At 41.2% G+C, this 23,745-nt stretch overlaps 1 protein-coding gene across 3 annotated transcripts in view; it reads left to right on the forward strand.

Moving 5' to 3' along the window:
- dph6.L (diphthamine biosynthesis 6 L homeolog) overlaps positions 1-23,745 on the forward strand; it is a 64,377-nt gene that overhangs the window by 38,499 nt on the left and 2,133 nt on the right. For all 3 annotated transcript variants that reach the window (XM_018228880.2, XM_041572007.1, NM_001092186.1), the window contains 9 exon segments: positions 49-110; positions 973-1,067; positions 2,509-2,596; positions 2,963-3,113; positions 4,543-4,659; positions 7,003-7,132; positions 11,904-12,081; positions 19,861-20,097; positions 21,946-22,327. In XM_018228880.2, the coding sequence (XP_018084369.1) occupies positions 49-110; positions 973-1,067; positions 2,509-2,596; positions 2,963-3,113; positions 4,543-4,659; positions 7,003-7,132; positions 11,904-12,081; positions 19,861-20,097; positions 21,946-22,327 (1,440 nt within the window).

A 23,745-nucleotide genomic window follows, 5' to 3' on the forward strand; every position in this document is an offset into this window, starting at 1 on the left:
TTTGGAAAAGTGACAGATCAGGATATGATGCTTCTGGTCTGTTTGCAGGGTTAGATCCAGGCAAGCACCTTGGGAAGACACTGGAAGAGATGAGGCCTCACCTTAAGCAGGTCAGTCATTGTTATATAAGGACACTATAGGTCACATTAATTACTAAAGGTCAAGTTGTTTTCAGAGTAACCCTTTGATTTACGTTCCGCAAACCACAAGCACCAATGTTCTACTGTCCATTTTAGTAGCTAATTAGAGTAGCACATAATATTAGAATTAGCTCAACACCAAATTATAGGGGATCCAAAATGTAATTTTCGCTCTTAATGCTATCCGGCACATTATCAGTTTTAGAACGCTAAAACGGGTATAGGATCCGTTAACCAGAAACCCGTTATTCAGAAAGCTCTGAATGATGGAAAGGCCATTTCCCATAGACCCCATTTTATCCAAATAATCCAAATGTTAAAAAATGATTTCCCTTTTCTCTGTAGTATTAAAACAGTACCTTGTATGTGATCACAATTCCAAATTACGGAAAAATTTGTTTTCCGGAAAGCCCCAGGTCCTGAATATTCTGGATAACGGGTCCCATACCTGTACCAGGTTTTGGCTCTGCAGCCTTCTTACAGAGTCAGAGGGGCTCATTTATGTGTGTAAACTACAGCGACCAGTCATTGTCTTGCTTTTTTTATTTTTATTTTTTCAACCAGCTCTAAGCAGAACAATGAAAGCAAAACTTTGATTGGTTGCCTTGAGTTACTGCCCAGGTACAAATTTGTTAGTGTAAGTAACCCTAACTTCCTAGGAACTGCCTGCATAATTTGTTAACCTAAGGGTTGCCAACAATCAGACTCTGCAATGCAGAAAGCCTGGAATTAACATTCTAAAACTGCCAATATCATAAATGAACTAGACTGCATAGGCTTAATCCAGACATACTTATCTGCACCTGACTGGTTCTAACTTGATTCTTTTCAGCTGTCTGACAAGTATGGTGTCCATGTTTGCGGAGAAGGAGGAGAGTATGAGACGCTGACTTTAGACTGTCCTCTCTTCAAGAAAAGAATTATTGTGTAAGGATCACATTTATTTCTTGCAAACTAGACATAAATGGGAAATGAAATACCCGAGACATACATGAATTGATGTATGTAAGAAGACTGGGAGTAGTCTGTGTGGAGAGGGGGCAGTGAGATAGACTGGGAACGCATCAAGAAGACCCTAATGAGAATAGGCACATGTAAGATTTTATGTTTTGCATATTTTACACACAATACCTTAATTTTTTTCTTGTCTACCCAGACGTGATAAGTGTCTGCTTTAGGACACCCTCTTTATCGCTTGTTCTGCTTAATCTATGCTTTTCCGAATTTCATCAGTGTAATTTTACTAAGTGTAGTGGCTGGGCATGAGTATCACGGTCTGTTTTTTTATACAGTTCATGCTCAATTGAGACAAACCAGATGCAAATTGAAGGTCCCTGCAATTTCATCAAACTCTCAGTGGGACACTCCAGCACTGATGCCATTTAGTGCAACTTTCCTGTGTCAGAGACTCTTTTTTTTTTTTTTAGCTATGGGCATTTGGCTTGTGACCGTAGTATCAGTATCCTTTTTGGAGGAAGCAAAAGTACTGGGGATATTTTCCGTAAATATGCATCAGTCACGCCCATTCTGTAGCTGCTGCTACTTGAGCTGCATGTGATATATCCATTCTTTATATATTTGTCTCACACTAGAAAAGCCCCTTCTCTAACTGCCACCTGTTTTATGTGCTATGCACTTTCTAATGCTACATTGGTACCCAGCTGTTGCTCATATGATTGTGCAGTTACTGGTGTGAGTTTGTATTTTGCACTTTACCACCTTGTTTTGAGCATCATAAACAATTATGGTTGTTCTATTATACTGCAAGGTCATTATTAGTTATTAAGTGGGCTGTGAATATATTGTCTAGTATGAGTAGGTAAGAGCTGCATATTGGGATTAGGTGGGGTGCTAGTCTGTAAAACCTGTACGATTTCTGTGGACCTGAAGCTAATTAAAGGATTGCATTCCTGAGCTTCTTTTCCCCTCTCTCTCCTGGTCTGTAATTATAGCTGTGCAGAGCTAACAAGCTCCCATCATAGCTGCAGGCGACAGCTCTGTGAGGTCACTCTTGGTTCCAGACCCATCATATATCTAACATCTACCCTCTTGTCTCTCTCTACTGTATGTCTATGGAATCACTGGCACATTGTCTGACAGTTAAAATTGACCAGGAACAGTGTGTCTGGATTACATTTTGTACATGTACACACGGCATCATACATTCATGCAGAGAGGATGCATTCACTCTGCATTCAAATAAAGAATTGGGTGCGCGTACCAAATATATCAATCCCATAAATAAGTATCTCTATGAACCCTTATTAGACACCTTCACCCCCTAAATACTTGGTTTGTAAAAAATGTATACTTTTACGATTGTTCTAGTCCTGTTATGGTATGGTCTCTCCTTTCTTTCACAATGCAGGGATTGTGCAGAGGTGATGATGCATTCTAACGATGCCTTCGCTCCTGTAGCTTACCTACGATTATCAAAGCTTCACCTTCAAGATAAAGTAAGTGGCACATGATTTAATCTCCATTTAAAATTATATCCACAAACCGCAAAAAAAAAAAGTTGAGATCATAGGTAATGTATTCTTGCACTGTCTCCCATCACTTTCTCCTGTATGCTCTAGTGTTGCGCAATACCTAATGCAAGTTTATTCCTTTTAAATAAATGGAATGCAAAAATGTTGTTGGTACTAACTTTATTTTGCCAGCAACATGGCTTCTACATTGCTAGTAGCTAAAATAATGCAAGTAAGTAGTTGATCTGGCACCTCCATGACAAAACTACTTTATTTGAATTGTATCAGAATTGCGCTAATTATGCCTTTAATTGTTGATTTAATTTCCCTTTTATTTTTCTTTAATCCAAGCTTACAAACCCAGCACTTCCGTTGCAAAGAGAGTGTACCTGTAGTGCTGAATTCCCTAGAGATCCACTTTCCTGTGCCACAGAGGAATGTGAGGATACTGAGAAACGACCATTGATCTGGATACCCAGCAGTCTCCCTTCAGTGCCTGTGTGTATGTATCTCTAGCAGGGATGATGCATCCTAAAGGAACAGTTCAGTGTAAAAATAAAAACTAGCTTAATAGGTTGTGCAAAATAAAAATGTTTTCTAATATAGTTAGGCAAAAATGTCATCTATAAAGGCTCTATAACAGAACAGGACACTACTTCCTGCTTTTCAGCTCTCTAACACTGAGTTAGTCAGCGACTTGAAGTGGGGCCACATGGGACATAACTGTTCAGTGAGTTTGCTTTGAATCCGATCTGCGTTCTAAGGGTCAATTGGTAACAGTTACGACCCATGTGCCCCCCCCCATCAAGTCACTGATTGGTTACCTGGTAACCAATCAGTGGAAATCAAGAGAGCTGAAAAGCAGGAAGTAGTGTTCTGGCTATTATGTTAGACACCCAGTCACTCCAGCCTTTATACATTACATTTCTGGCTAATTAACTATATTGAAAACATTTTTTATTTTGCACAGCCTATCTATTTACCCAGTTTTTATTTTTATACTGGATAAATAATAATCCTTTAAGCAGACCTATTTCCCAATGCTGGCATTCATTTCACATGAAAATCATTGGGGGAGGTTTAGGCTTCTGTTCACTGCCAGGTGCCTTTGCCCTTAAAGGACCAGTAACAAAAAAAAAATGAAAAAATAAATTTGTTAGTATACCACGCAATTAAACTTTAAAATTGCACTGCCTTTATAACCAATAACTTACGAAACTCCACTTGTGCTCCTCTTCAGAAAAGGTGATTCATCGTGCGGCACTTGATTTCTCCTCCCTGCCTTCCTAATAGGAGCTAGGCAGGGAGGAGAAATCGAGCACCACGAGATGGATCGTTGCCGTATTGTCTTTCCTGAAGAGGAGCGCAAGCGGAGTTCGCTAAGTTTTAATAAAGGCTGTGTGATTTTAAAGTTTAATTAGTCTTGGTGTTTTTTGTTGTGGTATACTAACGATTTTTTTTTTAAAAAAAAAAAAAAAAAAAGTTTTGATGTTACTGGTCCTTTAATGTTAATATCTCTAAAGTAGCAGATTGCAGTTGTCTCTCACAACATGGAATTCCAGTTACTGCTACTTAGTTCTTCCCCTGGAGATATTTTTTCACTCCTTCTGACCAAAAATGTCACAATCCCCAAAAATTGGGCTGAAGTGCCTCCCGAGTGTGGTAACTCTGAATATATTTCTTTTTGGCCAGGGAAGCTGCGGAGAAAATGGAAGACCAAAGTCCTATACACTCCTACTATTTTGGGCATTGCTCATAATTAATTGTATCCTCTCTTTTTGGACAGTGGTTAGGGCTGTATCACAGAGGCTTTGGCACCTGATTGTTAGGATTATTGAAAGTGAACAAATGTCCTACAGAATCTGGCCTTATAGCAACAATATGGGTGTGGTTTACGTTGACTTGTGTTTTTAGACTTTTTTTTTTTGTAGGTGAAACATGGGCAAGCTCAGCTCGATCTCCGAGTGGATTCCAGTGGATCAGTGAAATTAATACCAATGGTGGAAATGTCTTGGAGGCTTCTCACATGGGCCTCTCTTCACTAAAAGGTAAAGTCTAGGTTGTTGGAAGTAGCAAGTTTTTTTTCTCCAGATATGTATTTTTCTTACTTCATACATAATTTTTCTTTGAAAATCCATTATTTTTTTCTACCACTGCATTTATACTAAGGCACATTTTATATTTGATCTGTAGTTCCAATGCTTCAGCTGGTAATACAAAAAAAACCTACAAAATATTACATAGACACTTGAAGGATGGTGTGCCCACCCCTATTGGTTCTGTTTAGGCAATTGTGTTGGGATGCAGCCATGACTTTGCTTCTCCATGAGAGAAAGTGTTTTTAAAAGCTTAGGGCAATGTTCCCTTGCATTCCACAGATATAGATGCACACAAGGTATGTGGGGGAGGAGGGAGAGCTGATGCCTATATTACAATATTTTGATAGTAGAGGGGTAAACTGGGAAGGATGTTGCAGTAGTGTTTTCATCACGTTAGAGTCCCTTGACTTGCTTCCTAACATGTTCTAAGTTTTAAGGATACACACAAACAAGTCCCTTTTTTTCTCCCACTCTTCATAACCTTTCTTTCCCATAATTCCACTTTACACTAACAGGCTAAATTCATGGAAGTACACCTTTTAGCCAGGGCCCAGACTAAGCCAGGTCTTGTGTTTAGGTGTTTCACGTTACTTTTATTTCTTCAGAGATGACTTAACAGTATTACACTATACCACAGAAAGGGGTTCCAAAAACACCGTAGGCTATGGGAAGCATCACATGATCCCTCTAAAAAAGAATGGATGGCTGCAATTACTAATGGTTTTTACGTTGTTTTAACACGTCCTTAGGGCAGACCAATGGCAGAAATACTGAACCTTTTGAAAAGACCTTGAGCACTAAAGCATCAATGCACCTATAGTGCTTTTTAGAGCTACAGCCCACTTCAATGTGTCAAGAAGATGGGTACATTTTAGCTTTTTTTGCAGGTGCAAGGGAGACAGTTAAGCCAGTTATACACTGACTCACAGGTTTTTATGCAACTACCTGTTTCAAAGACCAGATGTCAAAGTTTAACCTTTCACACCTCGTATAGTACTGACCTGTTTGTTCAGTCAACGAGATGTCACCAATGGAACCACCACTAGAGCCCCGCAACCATCACAGTTGAAGATGTGGGGAGGCAGGGTTTAGTGATTTGCGTACCCCCTCCCCAAACCGGAAAGTTGCTGAGTAAGCCACAGTGCTCATTTTTTTATAGACCTAGAAAAAAAATGATTTGCGAAATACCAATAAGATCAGCAAATAATTGGAGTCTTTTATGGGAATGGGAGTAATCAAGAAATCATTTTATTGGAGATGAGCTTGATGAGAGATGTAATGGGAGTAAAGTTAGATAGGCAGCCCAGGCAACAGTCACTACTATGGATTGTGGAGAGTATTGCAGTACTAGAGGAATCAAACCAAAGGACTATAGACTATAAAAAATGGTCAGTTGAAAATGGCTCATATGATCAAACACACAAAGTGCAGCAGCACATACAGGTATGCAGGTGTGGTAGAACCCAGCCTATGTGGCCAAAAACTTGTAATGGGACCCAAGTTACATGGGGGGTATTGTAGCATTCATACACTTCAACTGTAAGTATAGATTATGTCTTAACATTATCATACTTGGTAGAAAATTGTTAGTGATAAAAAGTGCCACGTCAGAGTTGTACAGCAAATTAGACATAATTATAATTGGATACTAATGATATAGGTGTGTTCTTTACTGATCAAGATGGCAAGAACATTAGGAACACAGTGCACTTCTAATAAGCCTTTAATTAACAAAGCAGCTTCTAATAAGCTGTTTATTAACAAAGCAGCTGTTTATATTTGGAAAATAAAATGACTGTTTGTAACAACCTGCATGACTTAACTGTCTGTGGGTGTTTTATACGTCTGGGTTTTTTGGGGTGGGGATGGGGCAGAGACTGTGACTTTCATACGTGTTTCTTAGCTTAATTTTATGAACTACCCGTAATCAACCCTTTCTTATGTTACTGCTGTCATTGAAAGCTTATGTGGTCACAGTGATCTTTAGAGAGAGCCTATATTGTGAGAATAGAGTAATGTGAAGGTTCCACAAAGAAATAAATTAAAGGGAAGTATACCATGAGTTCAGTGAATAAGGCTTGGGTTACACATGGGTTGTTATTTCTTGTACTAAACAAGGACACTGGAGCTCCTCCATATTTGGTCCTTGCAAGGAAGGTAATTTAGATTACCAATGCACAGATAAGCAGAAATCCATTGTGCACTGGTAATCTAAATCACCTACCTTGCAAGGACCAAACATGTAGGAGCTATTGTAGATAATATTTTGAGATAATATATTTCTCATTTCAGACCAAGCACAAGAGTTGGGCCTGCAGATGAGTGATGCTGTGCTTGTACATCTATATGTCAAGAGCATGGAGGACTTTGCCGAGATAAATACAGTATATGGGACACACTTCCTATCTGCTCCCCCGGCTCGGTGAGTTATCCTCTTATCAGTAGGAATAGATGGGGTATTAGACCTAAATTAAGTTTCACCTTCACAACAGCACTCCATGCCTGGCTAGTACCCACCTATTGAAGTATAAGATAAGGACTAATAGTATAGGAAGGGTTGGAGTCATGGTATATAGGGAAATGGGACCTATTTGTAGCCAGATATCCACACTGAGGGACATATTCCACAACAAAGAAAAGGGCACATTAGATCTCACACACACACACAAGCACTCCATCTGCAAACGCTTTGATGCCGGCACAGAAATACTTATAAACAAAGAAATTTACTGCATTTGCGGGGCTTAAAAATACAAAAATGTTTATTAAAAAGAATTCAACGTTTTACTGCAACCTTCCCTGTGGACCTAATCCGTGGCCTTTTTGATTATTTACAGATTATTTAAAGAGCTTTAACTTGATTTGTCACGCAGGCTTTATAAGGTCTGTAGTGTATAACCTGCCTCCTGTCACCTGCTCCCTGCCAGTTAGGATAAGTAAATCATTAGCTAATTCTGAAAGGAGGGCCAACCCAGGGACTCTAACTCTTATGATACTATATTTTATAATAGAAACCCCACCATGAGAAAAGATGAGCCTACTCGCTGACAAGTTTATCTCTATGGCTGTAGGGTGGTGGTCACTGCATACATTGTATCATCTCAGTGTGATTTTAGGCTTTCCTCCTTTTCTTTATATTTATTATGCTGTTCACTGTGGTTTGAAAGTTATTGATTTGGTGAGGGCTAAATTTGTTCCCTCCCAGTTGAAAAACTGATGTTAAGGGCTCTTACTGACGAGCGGTTGAAGCTGCGCTCCCCTGTGTTCCGTTTTTCTGCGTTCAGCCGCAGGGGAGCACAGGAATAGACACATTACATTTTTTCCAATGGGGCTGTACTCACACAGGCGCGTGTAGGCGCCGAAAGCAGATTGAGACGCAACATGCTGCATTTTTCCTGCGTTCGGCGCCTACACAAGCATGTGTGAGTAGAGCACCATTGGAAAAAACGTAATGCGTCTATTCCTGCGGATGAACGCAGAAAAACAGAATGCAGGGGAGCGCAGCTACAACCGCTCGTCCGTAAGAGCCCTAAGTGTGATAGGTGTACTCTGCAACTTCTCTGCTTTCTGAATTAAGTAAAGCAGCTGAGCCTATATGAGCCCTCTCTTACCTAACAAGTGTAGTCTCATCTGCTCTTGTGGTTTTTCCCCACTGAAGCCCAGTGAATATTAGAATGGCCCACTATCCACGCCTGAATGCCACTCTTGACACACTGTATGTAAATAGTTTGTAGTACTTCTAGTGTTGCCAAGGCCAGCTTGTAAAACTGCCCTTTTACTGTTGACCTGAACTGAAAAAATAGTTGATTGGTCCTAATGTATTAACAAAAGGCTCGGACCCTTTGTCCTGCTCATTAAGTAGTCGACATGTTACTTTGCATGGCTTGTAAGCTACTCCAACGCCCTGTACTGCAGCTGACAAGTTTTATTTTTTTTTCACTCTAAAATATACTACCACAGATAGTGACAGTCTGATTTGGCCAACCTGCAATCCAGAAGATAATGCTGATTTGTTGCACACCAATAGCTCGCTAATGCATAGTGCCCAATGATACATTATGCAAAAAAGGCAACTTTGAAAAGGGTCACTACAACCTGTAACCCGAACGGGCAACTTCGGAAAACGAATTGCAGCATGTGATTATCGCCGGCGTTTTTTTCATTTTAGCCGGCGCAGAGTGAGGGAAGGCGTTTGGGGAGATTGGTCGCCGCAAAGATGAGGCGATTAGTCGCCAGGAGACCAAATCTCCCCAAAATGCCCAGTGAGGCCTTACACTAACAAGGATACAACCAGAGTTATTGATTGCCAAAACAACACTCCTGTTATCTAACCAAAATACTATGCACTTGCTTCCCAGCCCTGCTCCATATCGCTGTTGCCCCTACTGTTAGGAAAAGCTAAAGCAATGCCATGTTTTTCATGTAATTAGGGGACGCTCCGTTCTCTGCTCACTTTCTGAATACTGCTGACCATCAAAGTAGGCTCCAAAACCACATCCTTCAGCAGAGTAGACTCATTTGCCTAACTATAACCCCATTAAATAAACTCTCATACCCTGAGATCACAATTAACTGTGTGAGTAAGCCTAATTTTATAGTATGAAGCGATCTCTCCCACTAACAATACCTCAAACCTGTGATTAAAAATCCTCCCCACTGGTATAACATTGCAGGCAAAGTTAAAAAAAAACCTAGTGCTGAATGAACTTCCTTAAGGATAGCCTTGATTTTTTTTTTTTGTTGTTTGCATATTGCTTACCTCCCTTAGCTTTTCTTCTGGCACCTATACAAACCAAAATTCCAAATCTATTTCTATTCCTAGAAATGCTAGCTTGTTAATGGGTAGCCCTACGTCATGCTCTGCCATTGGCACTCCCAGCCCCTAAAGGAGCTTAGATAGAATGCTTAAATGCTTAACACAAGTGCTTGATTTGCTAGGTCAGCACAAGCAAATCATCCAGCTATTGGGCACTATCCCCAATTGATGCTGTTTCGCCAGACACAGATGTTTAAAACAACTGAATTTCTCAAAAATGTGCGCGGTAGAACATCCCATTGGTGAACATTTAACAATCTATTAACACCAATTGAATTTACAGCCCACGAGGTAATAACTAAAATGCTAACTCCATGCCCAACTTTGCCATGAGTTCTGCCTAACCACTTTTTTTTTTTTAACTTGTTCAACTGGCTCAATTTATCTAAAATTATATTTTGTGAATAGCCCAAGGGGTGAGCATATACCTTTGATTGACAGGGTAGCAAGTGGACTCTGTTGCTTACCAAAAGCAGCCTCGTTGTCCAATTTTTTTTAAGGGCTCTTACAGACGAGCGTTTTTACCTGTGCTCCCCTGCGTTCCGTTTTTCTGCGTTCAGCCGCAGGGAAGCGCAGGAATAGATGCATTACATTTTTTCCAATGGGGCTGTACTCACATAGGCGCGTGTAGGCGCCGAACGCAGGAAAAATGCAGCATGTTGTGTCTCAACCTGCGTTCGGCGCCTACACGCGCCTGTGTGAGTACAGACCCATTGGAAAAAATGTAATGCGTCTATTCCTGCGCTCCCCGATCGTCTGTAAGAGCCCTAAAGGACCAGGACAGGTGAACTGATAGGCTGATTTAAGGTTCCTAATTCAGAGTGAACCTTTGATATACCTAGTAAATGGTCTGGATTAAACCAAATGAAAAATGAGCAACAGTTACTGATCTATTCATCCAGGTTCCTCCATAGCAATTTTAGCAAATTCAGAAGTGGGTTCCTTTGAAGGAATGAAAGAATTGTTTGCCACCAGCTCCTTGACCTATACTCTTATGCATGCAAAGCCCTATTGTATTTTACTTTTTTTTAACTCCTAGCACTTCTTGTGTTTTCCTCCAAAATTTGTCATAGTTAGCTATGGATCAGATAGCATTTTGCTTCTGCATACCATGTCATATATAAAACAACCATTTCCAATAGGCCTCAAGCATTAGATGAATGTATTTCAGTGTGACAAGACACTGCTCTGGGTTTTTCTTAAATAGCAGTTAGCATATACTAGAAAAACTTGCGGTGCTTCGATTTCCGAAGTTGAGGCTTCGGAAATCGAAGCCCCGTTAGTGCATTGGCGCTGGCGTTTTCTCATTATTACAGGCAGAAGGCAGAGATTGTCGCCCCGCAGAAGAGGCGATTAGTCGCCAGGCGACTAAATCTCCCCGAATCTGCCCATTTGCTAGCTCTCTCAATTCTCATACACCTTCCGATTGGACAGAGCAATTTCAATAAATCCCATATTCAACTCACCCTTTTAATGGGTCCCTCTATATACTCTGCTGCTCTGCCTGATTGTGGTCATTCGGAGCAGTTACTGAAGGTTTTTCATAGCTTGTCCTGCTGTTTTGTGACTATTGCTCCTGCTGAAGACTCAGGATTTTGCTTGTACTTGCCACTGTTTCTCTGTCGATGCTGCAGCTTGCTGTTCTAATAAACTGCTTGCGATATACTTTTAGGGATTGAACCTGAAACCAGATAGCACCCTAAGTTGCAAAGCCTGTCTGCCTTGACTCTTTTTATAAGGGCAACATCCCCCATTGATATCCCTGCTTTGGTCAGCAACCCAGGGAGTTGGCAAATAACAGGGAGTCCTCCTTGGCTGTTAACTAAATCACTTATGATGCCTCTCCGTTTACTACCACTCTAAGGGGCAAATTTACTAAAGGGCGAAGTGGCTAACGCTAGTGAAAATTCACCAGCGTGACGGACGTCATTTTGCCACTTCACTGATTTACAACGGGTGCTGGACTTATTCTAGCGCTACTTCGCACCCTTACGCCAGGCGAAGTTGCGATATAGTGAAGGGACGTAACTACGCTAATTCACTAACTTGCGCATTTTACTGAACGTTACCTCTTGCGCCAGACTTGCCTTCGCCACCTCAGACCAGGCGAAGTGCAACAATAGGGCTTGCTTCAAAAAAAGTTTACTAAGTCCCAAAAAACGCTGGTGTCTTTTACTTTTTTTAAGGGTGATAGGCTGAAAAAGATTGTCATTTTTTTTGGGGGTACCCTCCTTCTCCCCTACATTTCCTAACATATGGCACCTAAACTATACAGTCGCCACATGTATAGGGCAAAATAACAACTCTGTTTTAAGAGTTGAAGTATTAAACTGTCTGCCATTTTTATTAATTTGTCTCCCCTCTTGTGGGTTTCCAGGGTGTGTGTGCAGTGTTGTCTCCCCGACAATGCCTCTCTCAAGATGGATGCCCTATTCTGCCGTCCTTCACGTGCCGACCCTAGCAGTGACTGTGTGCCGGAGAAGACAGCAATGCATGTGCAGAGCATCTCTCACTGGGCCCCTGCTAACATCGGGCCCTACAGCCAGGCCGTGCGGGTGAGCATCACTCTGTATGACTGAAACTGGGAAAGGCGCTGTTGGAGGGCATTAGGAAAGATTTATTACATGCAGTCCATGTGCAGTCTGATGTTGGGGCAGAATAGTTTAATTTGACACATTTCCTCTCCGTCCCCTCAGGGATTTCTCTGCTAACCTCCTGGGCTTGTCGGAATGTGACACACTGATTTTTGCAGATTATTAAAATCTCCTGTCCGGTGTCTAGGGGCTGCTGTGGTTCATGTATAAGACATTAGATTTTAAGGTCACTACCATCATTCAGCCTGTCATTAAGAAACAGACGAGGCAGCCAAGCAGCCACTAAATATCTACCTGCTGTTAGGAATAAAATGTAATCTACAAACAGATCTAGTAACAAGTGAGGGGCTTAGTCCCTTCTAACTCCTGACCCACCGGATCTGTATTGTTGTACGATCAATCCACTCTCGTATTCTCTTTTGTATAAACGATCTGGCAGTGTGTTGTGATCAGATGATGATCGAGAATGACTGTTGCATGTATGTCGAGACGTCCATTAGAAGCAGCTGAGGGTGTTCCCTCATTATAAGCTTACCCCTTTTATTATATAAAACGGGTAAGCTCCCCACCTGCAACACCTATGGTGTCTGTGCGACTCTCTTAAAAATGTACCCTCGTTATAACCCATGGGTGAGGTCCTAGGGATTAACAGCATTAAACACGGGCTTTAACTGTCAGTTTATGACTTGCACAAACACCTACAAATGTGTGAGGTCAGGATAGATGCAGAGCCTGGTCCTGTCCTGCCATCCAGTGGTCAAGTTTAAGTATTACCACTCCTGTTGTTCCTACAAATGGTTTATATAAACTGGGAGGGGGCCTGTAGGATGTGACAGCCGAGGGTAGAGACTTTCCCTTCAGCATCACTCATTCAGACATTGTGCCCTTTAGCTGATGCTCTCGAGACTGCATAGAATTAGGGGGATTAAAGTGAGGGGCTTAATGCGGGGTGATGGGGTTTGTCACTATTTCCAGTGTCCTGGAAAAAAACCCATGTCCCCAGCGGGCAGGTCACAGGAGGCACCTTGGCAGAAGTAATGCCCCCACAAGGCCCCCACCCCATAGTAGCTTTCAAGACACAAGTAGCAGTAAATACATTGTTCAATTTAACTTGTGCCGTTTCACAAAAGAGACCGTAAAGTAGAAAGTAGTCAGAGTGCATGGGGTAACATTATGCATTGATATTAGATTGTCAGCCTTCTAGTGCCACGGCTCCCTGTACCCTAAAATGAATTTGGTACATCAATAGAACCTATGGATGTTTGTCTCAGATTCATTATAAAAGGCCTTTCTGGGTGACTTAAATGTAAATTATATGTCACTTCTTCCCACACCACTACTTTATATTTTTGAACTTCAAAAAGTCTTTTCAGCCATTGAATTATGCTCTGCTTTGTAGCAAATACCAGTTTTGTTGACAGTTGTCTGCTTTTAATAGTAGTAGTAGTATGTCCCAAGCTGTCCTGCTTCACTATCTTCCAGTACAAACTGAATTAGTGCAGCTTTTCCTCTCTAGTGGAAAGAACGACATGAATATTCCAGATATCGTGTGTAGAGAGATCATGTATATTATTAGGATATTTTTAGGCTTTTGTTTACTATTCTAGAAAGAGAATGGAAATATTAACACTGCATCAATAGCCAGGATGCACTTTCTACGTAGGCCGCAGTTTGGCGAGTTGAAACACTTAAGCAGCTAAGCAAGGAAAGTTGTCCCTTTTATATATTTACTGCTACTTATATTTATTAGTCTGTGCATGAGCCAGTGAGAGAATTCTGTCTTATTAATTCGTGCCGTATAAATGATTGCCCTTGAATAGGTCTCTTCTAATGCCATGTAGATTGCAAGCCCTCCAGGGCAAGAATCCTTGTCTATCTTTGTCCTGTGAATTCATAACAAGATTGGTCCTTGGAGATGGCACCCAGGGAAGCACTGCAGGGGTGGGAGGGGGAGGCATATCCCAGATTTGAGCAGTTGGACACCAGGGGAGGGGAGAGTGGGGGGCTATATATTTTTTTCTGAGCGGCTGACTCTGACCTTGATAGCATTTGCAAAGCGAAGCTTGGGCAGAAAAAGAGGGAAATCAGCGCGGCGTGGACAAAACGGAGGTGACAGTGCTGCCTGCCCTGCACGGCACATCCAGCACAGGGGCATACAGCATTCAGACAGGCAAACATAGCAGGACTGAGCACCACCCAGCAGCCCACGCACTGCCAGCTTTACTTCCACCTGAGCAGCTGGTCACATTCACAAGTGAACAGACATTTCTATGCCAAATGGGAACCAGTATTATACGACTGCATCTTTTAATAAATGACATTCCTTTGTGTAGCTTATGTGTGCTTACATCAACATACATTCAGATATGTAGTCTGCCAATCCCTGTTCTGGTATAGGAATAGTGATATTTGCTTGTTCATAACATAAAGTGATATATATATATATATATATATATGAGTGGGAAGAAAGAGTCCCCCTCGCACACCCTGGCACTCTGAAGTAGAGACTCTTCGGAGCACAGTGGAAGAGGAATCGGTTACCGCAAAACCAACATGGAAAGGAAAAGCAATTCACTGGCATACAAAGATAATGCTAGCAGGACAAGCCCTTGCTCATTAATTGCGGGATGCAACGTTTCGGGGAGAACACCCCCTTTGTCAAGAACCTTTGCTCTCCCCGTAACGTTGCCTTACGCAATAAATGAGCATGGGCTTGCCCTGCTAGCATTAAACAAAAAAGTTCTGCACTCACAGGGCTTTGGCAAATAAAAAAATGTTTTTAATCATAAATATAAATAAATGACCGCACCAACCAGGACTTTATCAAAAAGGTTTTATTCAACATTTCGGCTCGTCTACTAGAGTCCTGAAGACGGCTCAAGTAGACGAGTAAATTATATCCTTATAAACGGTTCTTAGTAATGTCATCTGTTATAATTAGAGTTTAGTAATGTCATTTCTGTCACATGACTCTATAAAAACTTGTTTATTATAATAAATAAAGTACCCCCATTGCAAAATATGAGGATATCAGAGGTCACCTCTGGGTTCCATGACCTGTATAAAAACACTCCGCCTCATGCTTTTTATATGGTCAAGGAACTCCTCTGTAACTTACAATAGCCTTATATTTTACAATAGGGGTACTTTATTCAATATATATATTATCCAGAAAACTGAAATACAGCAATGCTGTTTACCATATTGTCTTATTTAGACAAACCGTTGGCATTTTGACTGATTTGCCTTTTCTATGTAATAATAAAACAGTAACCTGGACTTGTTGGGGGGCTGATTCACAAAAGTTTGTTATTCCATAACGCATAGTTTTATGTGTCAAACTATTGTTTTTTGGAACGGTTCATCAAAGTATTTTTGCATGCGCTAATAGAAATACCCCATTTGGTAATTCTACATTACCGCAAAGTTCTACTTGCATTGTGATACTTCTAGAATAGAATGAATTAATTGAGGAAGATGTAGTGAGGTGCTACCAATTAAGTAGCGCAGCAATTAAAGGCCTTAATGATTAGCTGGAGCCTTACCTACAGCCACTAACACACAGAAGCTATGCTGTCCCTGGCATGGTCAAACTCATGTGCTCCATTCATTCATTGGCAAGCGGTAGTTTCCGAAAAGTTGCAGGGATATATGGTGGAGTGTTGCAGCCCACATTTTTACGGTCCCAAGGGCAGGTCCTGAATCCAACATGCTACCCCAGTCGATATCTGTCCGACTTTCTACCAGATGTCGATCAGGGAAGCCCGTCGGCCCAATACACCGGCCAATAAGCTGCCGACTCGATCTGTCCACAGCTTTTATCTGCCTATGTATGGCCACCTTTACAGTTGTCTAGGGGATGAGATGTGATATCCGTTTGACCAATATCCATTAGTGAGACTAATTGGGAAAACATGATATACAATGAGCGGATTTCACCATGTACAGCCATCTTTAGCCTCGGCACTATCTGCCCCATGCTCATTTATGTGTTACAAGTGCAGAGTGCTTCCCAGTGTTTGGCTGCAATGGGGACTCCCTGCGGGTCCTGCCTCTATTAGACTAATTACTGACAGGATTATTACATGCTGTGCGATGAGTGGGCCTCTAATCCCGTTAGGGACCTGGTGAAGCAGGTCAAAGTCTTCATTGATTTTGGGGTCAGGTGTTATGTCCCCGGAGAGCAAACCATTTACACATATCCCAAACACACTTTATGGCTACTTATTCCTGTTCACTTGTTCTGTGATTATTTATAGATGTGTGTGTGTGTAAGATAGATAGATAGATAGATAGATACATGATAGATAGATACATGATAGATAGATACATGATAGATAGATACATGATAGATAGATAGATATATCTTCAGTATCCGCACTCCAATCGAGCAATCTCAGGGGTGCACGGCCAATTCTCAATCATATAATCAAAGTTTGGAATAACGTTACGCAATTTGTAACCAATAGTGTTCCATCTAATTTACATACAATCAATTAGTGCATGTGTTAAAAATTGCAGTAAGAATTCTTTAAAATTTTACTAAATATTTAAGTAAAATTTTAAAGAATTTTTACTGCAATTTTTAACACATGCACTAATTGATTGTATGTAAATTAGATGGAACACTATTGGTTACAAATTGTTAAACCCTATGAGGTCACTTTGGCGCCATTTTGTTTTGTGATCACTATATAAAGTTTTATTGCGCATTGTATACTATCCTTGAGAAAGGTCCCAAGAGGGACCGAAACGTTGGAGCACTGATGTGTGTAAAATAAAAAGACACTTGTTTCACTAAGGGAAGTTCTGACCCAGGAATGCTTTATTCCAAACTTTGATTATATATATATGTGTGTGGGTAGGTGCGTTAGAGACAGTAGGTACATTTAACACCATGCCTGTACGCACCACGTGATAAATAGTTTAGAATTTGTAGCTAATTGTGATTGTACACTCATCATATAGTAAAGATTTCACCCTGAAATACTGTAGCTAGTTCCCTTTCGGACTATAACCCCTGGACCAGCAGCACAAAAAAAAGTTTCATGGCACGAGATAATTTCCCTATCAGCACTTTGGCATTTTGTTCCTTGTCACTGTCCTCCTCTGTCCTTCTCCTAATCTCTGCATGAATGTGGAACCCTGCAGGGAGAGCTGTCTCTGTGTCACTCAGTATGCAGAACGATGTACGCCAGGGCCTGCAGTGAGAGCCGCAGTCAAATGAAAGGGAAATGCTGGTTCTTTTATTGAATATTGGGTGCCCTTTGACCCTGGATAAGGGCAGTAGCCTCAGGCGCCGTGCTGCATTCATAAGGTGGATTCAGGTTATTGGCTATTGATGTGGATCAAGGCTAGTTACGGACAGCTGATCCATGCAGGGCCTGCATTCAGGGACGAGATGAGAAAATGAGAGGATTTCTGTCCAGCCGGCTGTTTGTTAGTGACATGTTCTAATCCCTATGCAAGGCACTAGCAAGCCCCCAGTCGCATACTGATGGGAGATGCCCAAAGTTCAGGTTTGGGGTCTTTGACTGTTTGTGCGAGATTAAAAGCTGCAACAATGGCAGAGTTTCCAGTCTCCCCACAAATGCAGCAGAAAAATTGGTATTTAGCACACCTTCTGCAGTTCTAATCTATAGGGTCCACCGCAAACTCAACAGATCTGTTTCTAAATTAAAACATACACATAAAACATAATCGCATAAGTGTGTGTGTGTGCGTATATATATATATATATATATATATATATATATATATATATATATATATATACAACTTAACTTGCTGCTTTCAAAGTAAACCTCCATACTTGGCTGCAAGTTAATTTGCAGGTAAAACCAAGTCCCTTTGTAAAATGTATAATGAAGCAACAGAATTCTTAATGAATCAGATAAAATTGAGCATAGGACTGGCCAGATATGGGATGACTTTGACGTAGTTGGTCAGCTTAAATATATTGCAATATATGGACAAACAATCCCTGTTTTGTTTAAAGGGTAAGGCATTTTTTAGTAGCAGTATGCACAAAATGTCGCTGTCTTAAATATATTGATAATGGGTTGAGTGCAGAGGACTCTTGTATTTGACTATATATATATATATATATATATATATATATATATATATATATATATATATATATATATATATATATATATATATATATATATATATATATATATATAAAAAAAAACTGAGGAATATATAGTGAATAAAGTACCCCCTCTTGTAAAATATAAGGATATTATAAGTTACTGAGAAGTTTCATGACCATATAAAAACACGAGGCCGAAAAAATATCCTTTTGCAACTGGGGGTACTTTATTTATTATAATACACAAGTTTCAGTGAGTCATGTGACAGAAATGACATCAGAACTCACCGTTTATAACTGATGACATCAGAACTCACCGTTTATAAGGATATAATTTACAAGATATTCATGGCTTTTGTGTATTATATTAATATATAGTACAAAAATATATAAACCTGATAAACCCCTGGGTTCCTTTGTCCAACAAACTATCAAACCGGAATGGTGCATGTCTTAGCCCTGCGTAATGTTTCCCCACCACTTCCTAAACTGTCTGAGATATACCATTGGAGAAATCCTGCGTGTGGCATATGCCTTAGAACAGGGGTCCCCTGTTGTGAGCAACATTCAGATGTAAAAACAGTTGGGGAGCAATGCAAGCATGAAAAATGTTCTTGGGTGGTGCAGAATAAAGCCTGTGGTTGGCTGTTTGGTAGCCCCTATGTGGACTTTCAGTCTACAGGAGGCTCTGTTTGGTAGTACTCATGGATTCTATGTAAATAAAACTTGCCACAAATCCAAATGAAAAATAAGCTCCTGCTTTGAGGCCACTGGGAGCAACATCCATGTGGTTGGCGAGCAACATTTTGCTCATGAGCCACAAATTGGGGATAAACTGCCTTAGAGACTGCAGGAAGAAGGGGTGAGACTTAATTGTGGCATAGATTGAAGGAATAAATGGCAAGACTTATGCCACCTATAAGTATGTAGTTATAGTTGCATGGTTACTTGCAACAGTAGAAATGCATTCGTCCCAACACTTACCCTTTTTAATGCTCAGATTAACAAAGATTTTGGGGGACAAGGTGATGAAATGAGTGGCTCTGGGGGAGCAAGAAGGGGCAGGTTGGTACTACAGTGAGAAAAGGTAAATAGACTTATATAAAAGCTATATAGAGCTATAAGAATGAAAGAAGGGGTATTGGGGTCTGGGAGAGGGACAAACTTAAATATAAAGAGATACTGTAAACTAATGTGTGTAGAAGAAGGGCAGAGAGCTATTTTTTATATTAAAAAAAGGGGTACCTGAGAGCAGGATATCCTGAAATATAGAGATCTAAGATGGGGTATTTGAGAACGATACTGACTACTATAATTTGGAAGTCAAATATTCCTGAAAGTTGGATAGACTAAGATTTAGAGATAAAGAGGGGTACTGGATATGGGGGAAAGACAGAGTGATTGAGAATTAAGAAGTAGTTTCTTGGAGATAAAAAATGGTGGATCAGAATGAGGTGCTGTTACTAAGTTAGAGATAAAAGGTGCCTGGGAAGTGTATAGAGGGATATCTATGGATAATAGGAGTTATGGAAAGGGAAGGATACTTGGGGGGGGGGGGTTCCAGGCTCATTAGAAACCATTTCTGTGGCTTGACTGATTGAGACTGATTTGCATCTTTTTTTTGTCCCCCCTCTTCTGTAAAGGTTGGTCCTGGTTTATTCTGTGCGGGACAAATTGCACTGAAACCTTGTACCATGCAGCTGGTATCTGGGGGGGCTACAGTGGAAGCGCAGGTCTCCCTGCTCCATGTGGAACGTGTCCTGGATGCCATCAACCCCGGAACCACCTTGGCCCACGTGCTGCTTGTTCAATGCTATGTAACCAATCGCTCCTACATACCTATCGCCTTAGCTGCTTGGGCTGGCAAAAACGAACATGAGGTAAGGATGTGTGGCTTTATTGAGCTCATTCATTCTAGCACTGCCTATGGTTAGTGAAGTGCTTCTCTCATCTTGTTTCTAATACAATCCGATCCCTATTTTCAACCACTTTGTTTCTCCCTCCTTTCTGCTTCCTTCCATTATACAGCCATGGCTAAAATATGATTCTCTCCCAGCTTTCCAGCTGCACCCCCTATTTTATCGGCTGGCTCTGCTGATTTAAATTTTTTTTTTCTTTACCCTTTCATGCCTTTGACAGCCTATGCTTAGAGCATGTTATGTGTTAGGCAAGATGGTAAAATAAAAATCAGTAAATTGAAGTAAAAAAAATAAAAAAGATCAGAAAGCTTCTTTTATTTGAAGTGTTTAAGGAACTGCACATTAAAATGAATACCTTGTTGTGCCTGGAAGGTGTAGTCCTTGCCAGTGCCTTGCTGCCTGTCTCAGTCACGCTGCCTGTAATTATCCCCTGTCTCTCTGCACTGTGCATATGAGGAGAAAATTGAGCACTGCTGATTGAGAAGCCGTCATTACAGCCCGGAACTGACGGCCGACCTGCCGACCTGTCAATTCTCCTGTCACTGCAGTTATTAGATCACCTGACTGCAGGGGACAAGCCTGTCCCTACGGCTTTTATCCAGCTTGCAGCGGGTTAAGCCTTCTACTCTTTAACACATTATTGAACGCCCTTCACTGTGCAACATTTTGCATGGAATATCAGAATATCCGATCAAGAGCGTTTATGGAAATGATATATGTCATACCTAAAATTCAAGTACAGGTATGGGACCTTTTATCCAGAATGCTCGGGACCTGGGGTTTTCCAGATAACCGATGTTTCCCTCATTTAAATCATCATACCTTAAGTCTACTAGAAAATCGCGTAAACATGAAATAAACCAAATAGGCGTGTTTTGCTTCCAATAAGGATTAAGTATATCTTAGTTGGGATCAAGTACAAGCCACTGTTTTATTATTACAAAGGAAAAGGAAATAATGAAAAAAAAAAATTGGATAAAATGGAGTCTGTGGCAGTCGCTTTCCAGGTTAACGGGTTTCCGGATAATGGATCCCATACCTGTGTATTAAGGCAGGCAATAGTACATTTGACATATGTATACAGCTACATACTGATAATTCTACTACATACTCTACATTTTGATCAACTTCCAACCAAACTGTACACACGGTACATTAGAATGGTTGATTGTTGTCATTTCTCCTTTGGCACAAGCTCGTCAGAGTTGATGGGCCATAACAGACCAGCCAGTGACCCGATTTAGTGCATCTCAGGGGTCATCAAAAAATGGGGCTCCACTCGTACCTACTGATACAGCCAGTCATCCTGCAAACTGCCGAGAGTCGGCCAGATGTCGATGGGACAGGACTAGAAATCCCATCAGATCGCGGTCCCGCCACCTGACCGCCCGTTTACCTTCTGTTAAGCTTAAGGTGAGCATATCGGGGAGAGATTTTGGCAACATCGCCATAGGAGCAAATCTCTACGTGTATGGCCACCTTTAGGCTTAGCTTAGTATTTATCTTAGTAGATAAAAGCTTGCATGTAAATGTAAGACTCTGGGGCTCATTTATCAACACTGGGCAAATTTGCCCATGGGCAGTTACCTATAGCAACCAATCAGCGATTAGCTTTCTAAAGCCAGCTGGAAGTAGAACAATGAATGCAGCAATTCGATTGGTGACCATGGGTTACTGCCCATGGGCAAATTTGCCCAGTGTTGATAAATGACCCCCACTGTCATTAAAAACCATTGAATTGGCTGATAAGTTATTCTTGTATCTAGATGTTATTCCATTGCAGTCCTATATTCTGTTTCATACCTACAGGCTGATCTTGCCCCTGTTACAGTGGCGATAGTACCAATGCTCCCACGTGGCGCTTCAGTAGAGTGGCATGTCATAGCTGCTGTGAGTGACCCAGAGGAGAGGAGACACTTTGCAATTTGCCAGGAAAATCTGCCCTACCAGGTGATGCTTCATGGGGTGATATCGAGCTGTCTCTCCTGTGCCGCCCTCTCACTGTCTCTAAGCTTAGCCCCAATCAGAGCTGCCCACGAGGTGCGGGACTGGCATGAAGTCAGCAACCTTATAGAAAAAGCCCTCCGCAGAGCTACAGATGAACTTCCCATGGCCCCCCATCAACTTGCAGCCCTGTGCTGCAGAGTCTTCTATAGGGGGGAAGAACCAGACTCACAGAGGCTGCAGGAAGGTGAGTCTCAATCAAGAGGGCAAATTACTTTTGAACTATAATGGTGATGACTATATGGCGTATTTCATATTTGAAACTGCTTTTGGAGTGTGTTAAACTTGATAGCACAAGGGCTGATTTTCAGCCATCTAAACAACACCCAAAATACCACCTGGCACCCTCCTTTTTGATTAGAAAGGGAAACAAATGTTTTTTGTTTTTTTTTTTTAAATTCATCAGTTAATAGTGTTGCAGCATCCGACTTCTGCACCGAAATCCGTTTCTCAAAAGAGCAATTTTTGAAATCTGACATGAGGCTAGACATATTGTCAGTTTCCCAGCTGCCCCCAGTCATGTGACTTGTCTCTGATACACTTCAGTCAGTCTTTACTGCTGTGCTGCAAGTTGGAGTGATATCACCCCCGACTCCTACATTTACATTGAGTAAGAGAAACAACAGCCTGCCAGAAAGCAGTTCCATCCTAAAGTGCTGGCTCTTTCTGAAAGCACATGACCAGGCAAATTGACCTGAGATGGCTGCCTTCACACCAATATTATAAATAAAAAGAAATACACTTGATGGTTCAGGAATTCAATTTTATATTGTAGAGTGAATTATTTGCAGTGTAATTTAGAAATAAAAACTACACCATAACAGTAATGACAGAATCCCTTGAAAGTGTTTACTCTAGCCATCAGCCATGTCCTATTTATGTCAGTGGGAGGCAGAAGAGCGTGTTTTTCAGCCATGTGCCATTAGCTTTACACTGGCCATACACATAGCAATATGTCATACCCAAAAAACTGGTATACGTGCAGGGTTGCCTGTACTAATAATTTGAGTTTAGGAGCATAACCACGTTTCACAGAAGATTTGAAACCTAATGCCTGAAACCCACTGATGGGTGATACAATCCACCATGCCCTGTAATGTTGCCTATGGGTATGATCCAGTCTGGGTATTTGATGTTCATATAACATGTAATAAGGTTTTAAATACATAGCAGAGCTGGCTCCTTGCATGCCATGTGAGAATGAGCTGGTTCATGCTACTGGTATCCTGCCTTAGGACTGATGCCATTGATAGGAGTCACCGCAGCAGGATTAGTAAGGAGAAATACCTTGCTTTGTGCTTTTGCTGTGCCGTGAGAGTCTTCTGTCTGGTGCCGGGCAGGCTAATATGGGCGTTGGTTTTTGGACTTCCTACTCATGTCATTCTCGTGGTGCCGGCATTGTCATTGTTTTTAACCACAGACAGGAGCCGTCATTAGCAGAGCTTTCAGCAGCAGTTCATATTCGCTGGAAGTAAAATGCTAATTAGGCTCCGCTTGCTAATGAGGTGCCTCCCTTTACCTGTCCTGACGAGGTGCAGTCTCAAAGAAAGAATGTCAGCTTGTCTTTTTAACCTGTTCGCTGCCAGAACACAGCAAGAGGAAGGG

Source organism: Xenopus laevis, chromosome 8L, assembly GCF_017654675.1.
Source record: "Xenopus laevis strain J_2021 chromosome 8L, Xenopus_laevis_v10.1, whole genome shotgun sequence".
Lineage (NCBI taxonomy): Eukaryota > Metazoa > Chordata > Amphibia > Anura > Pipidae > Xenopus > Xenopus laevis.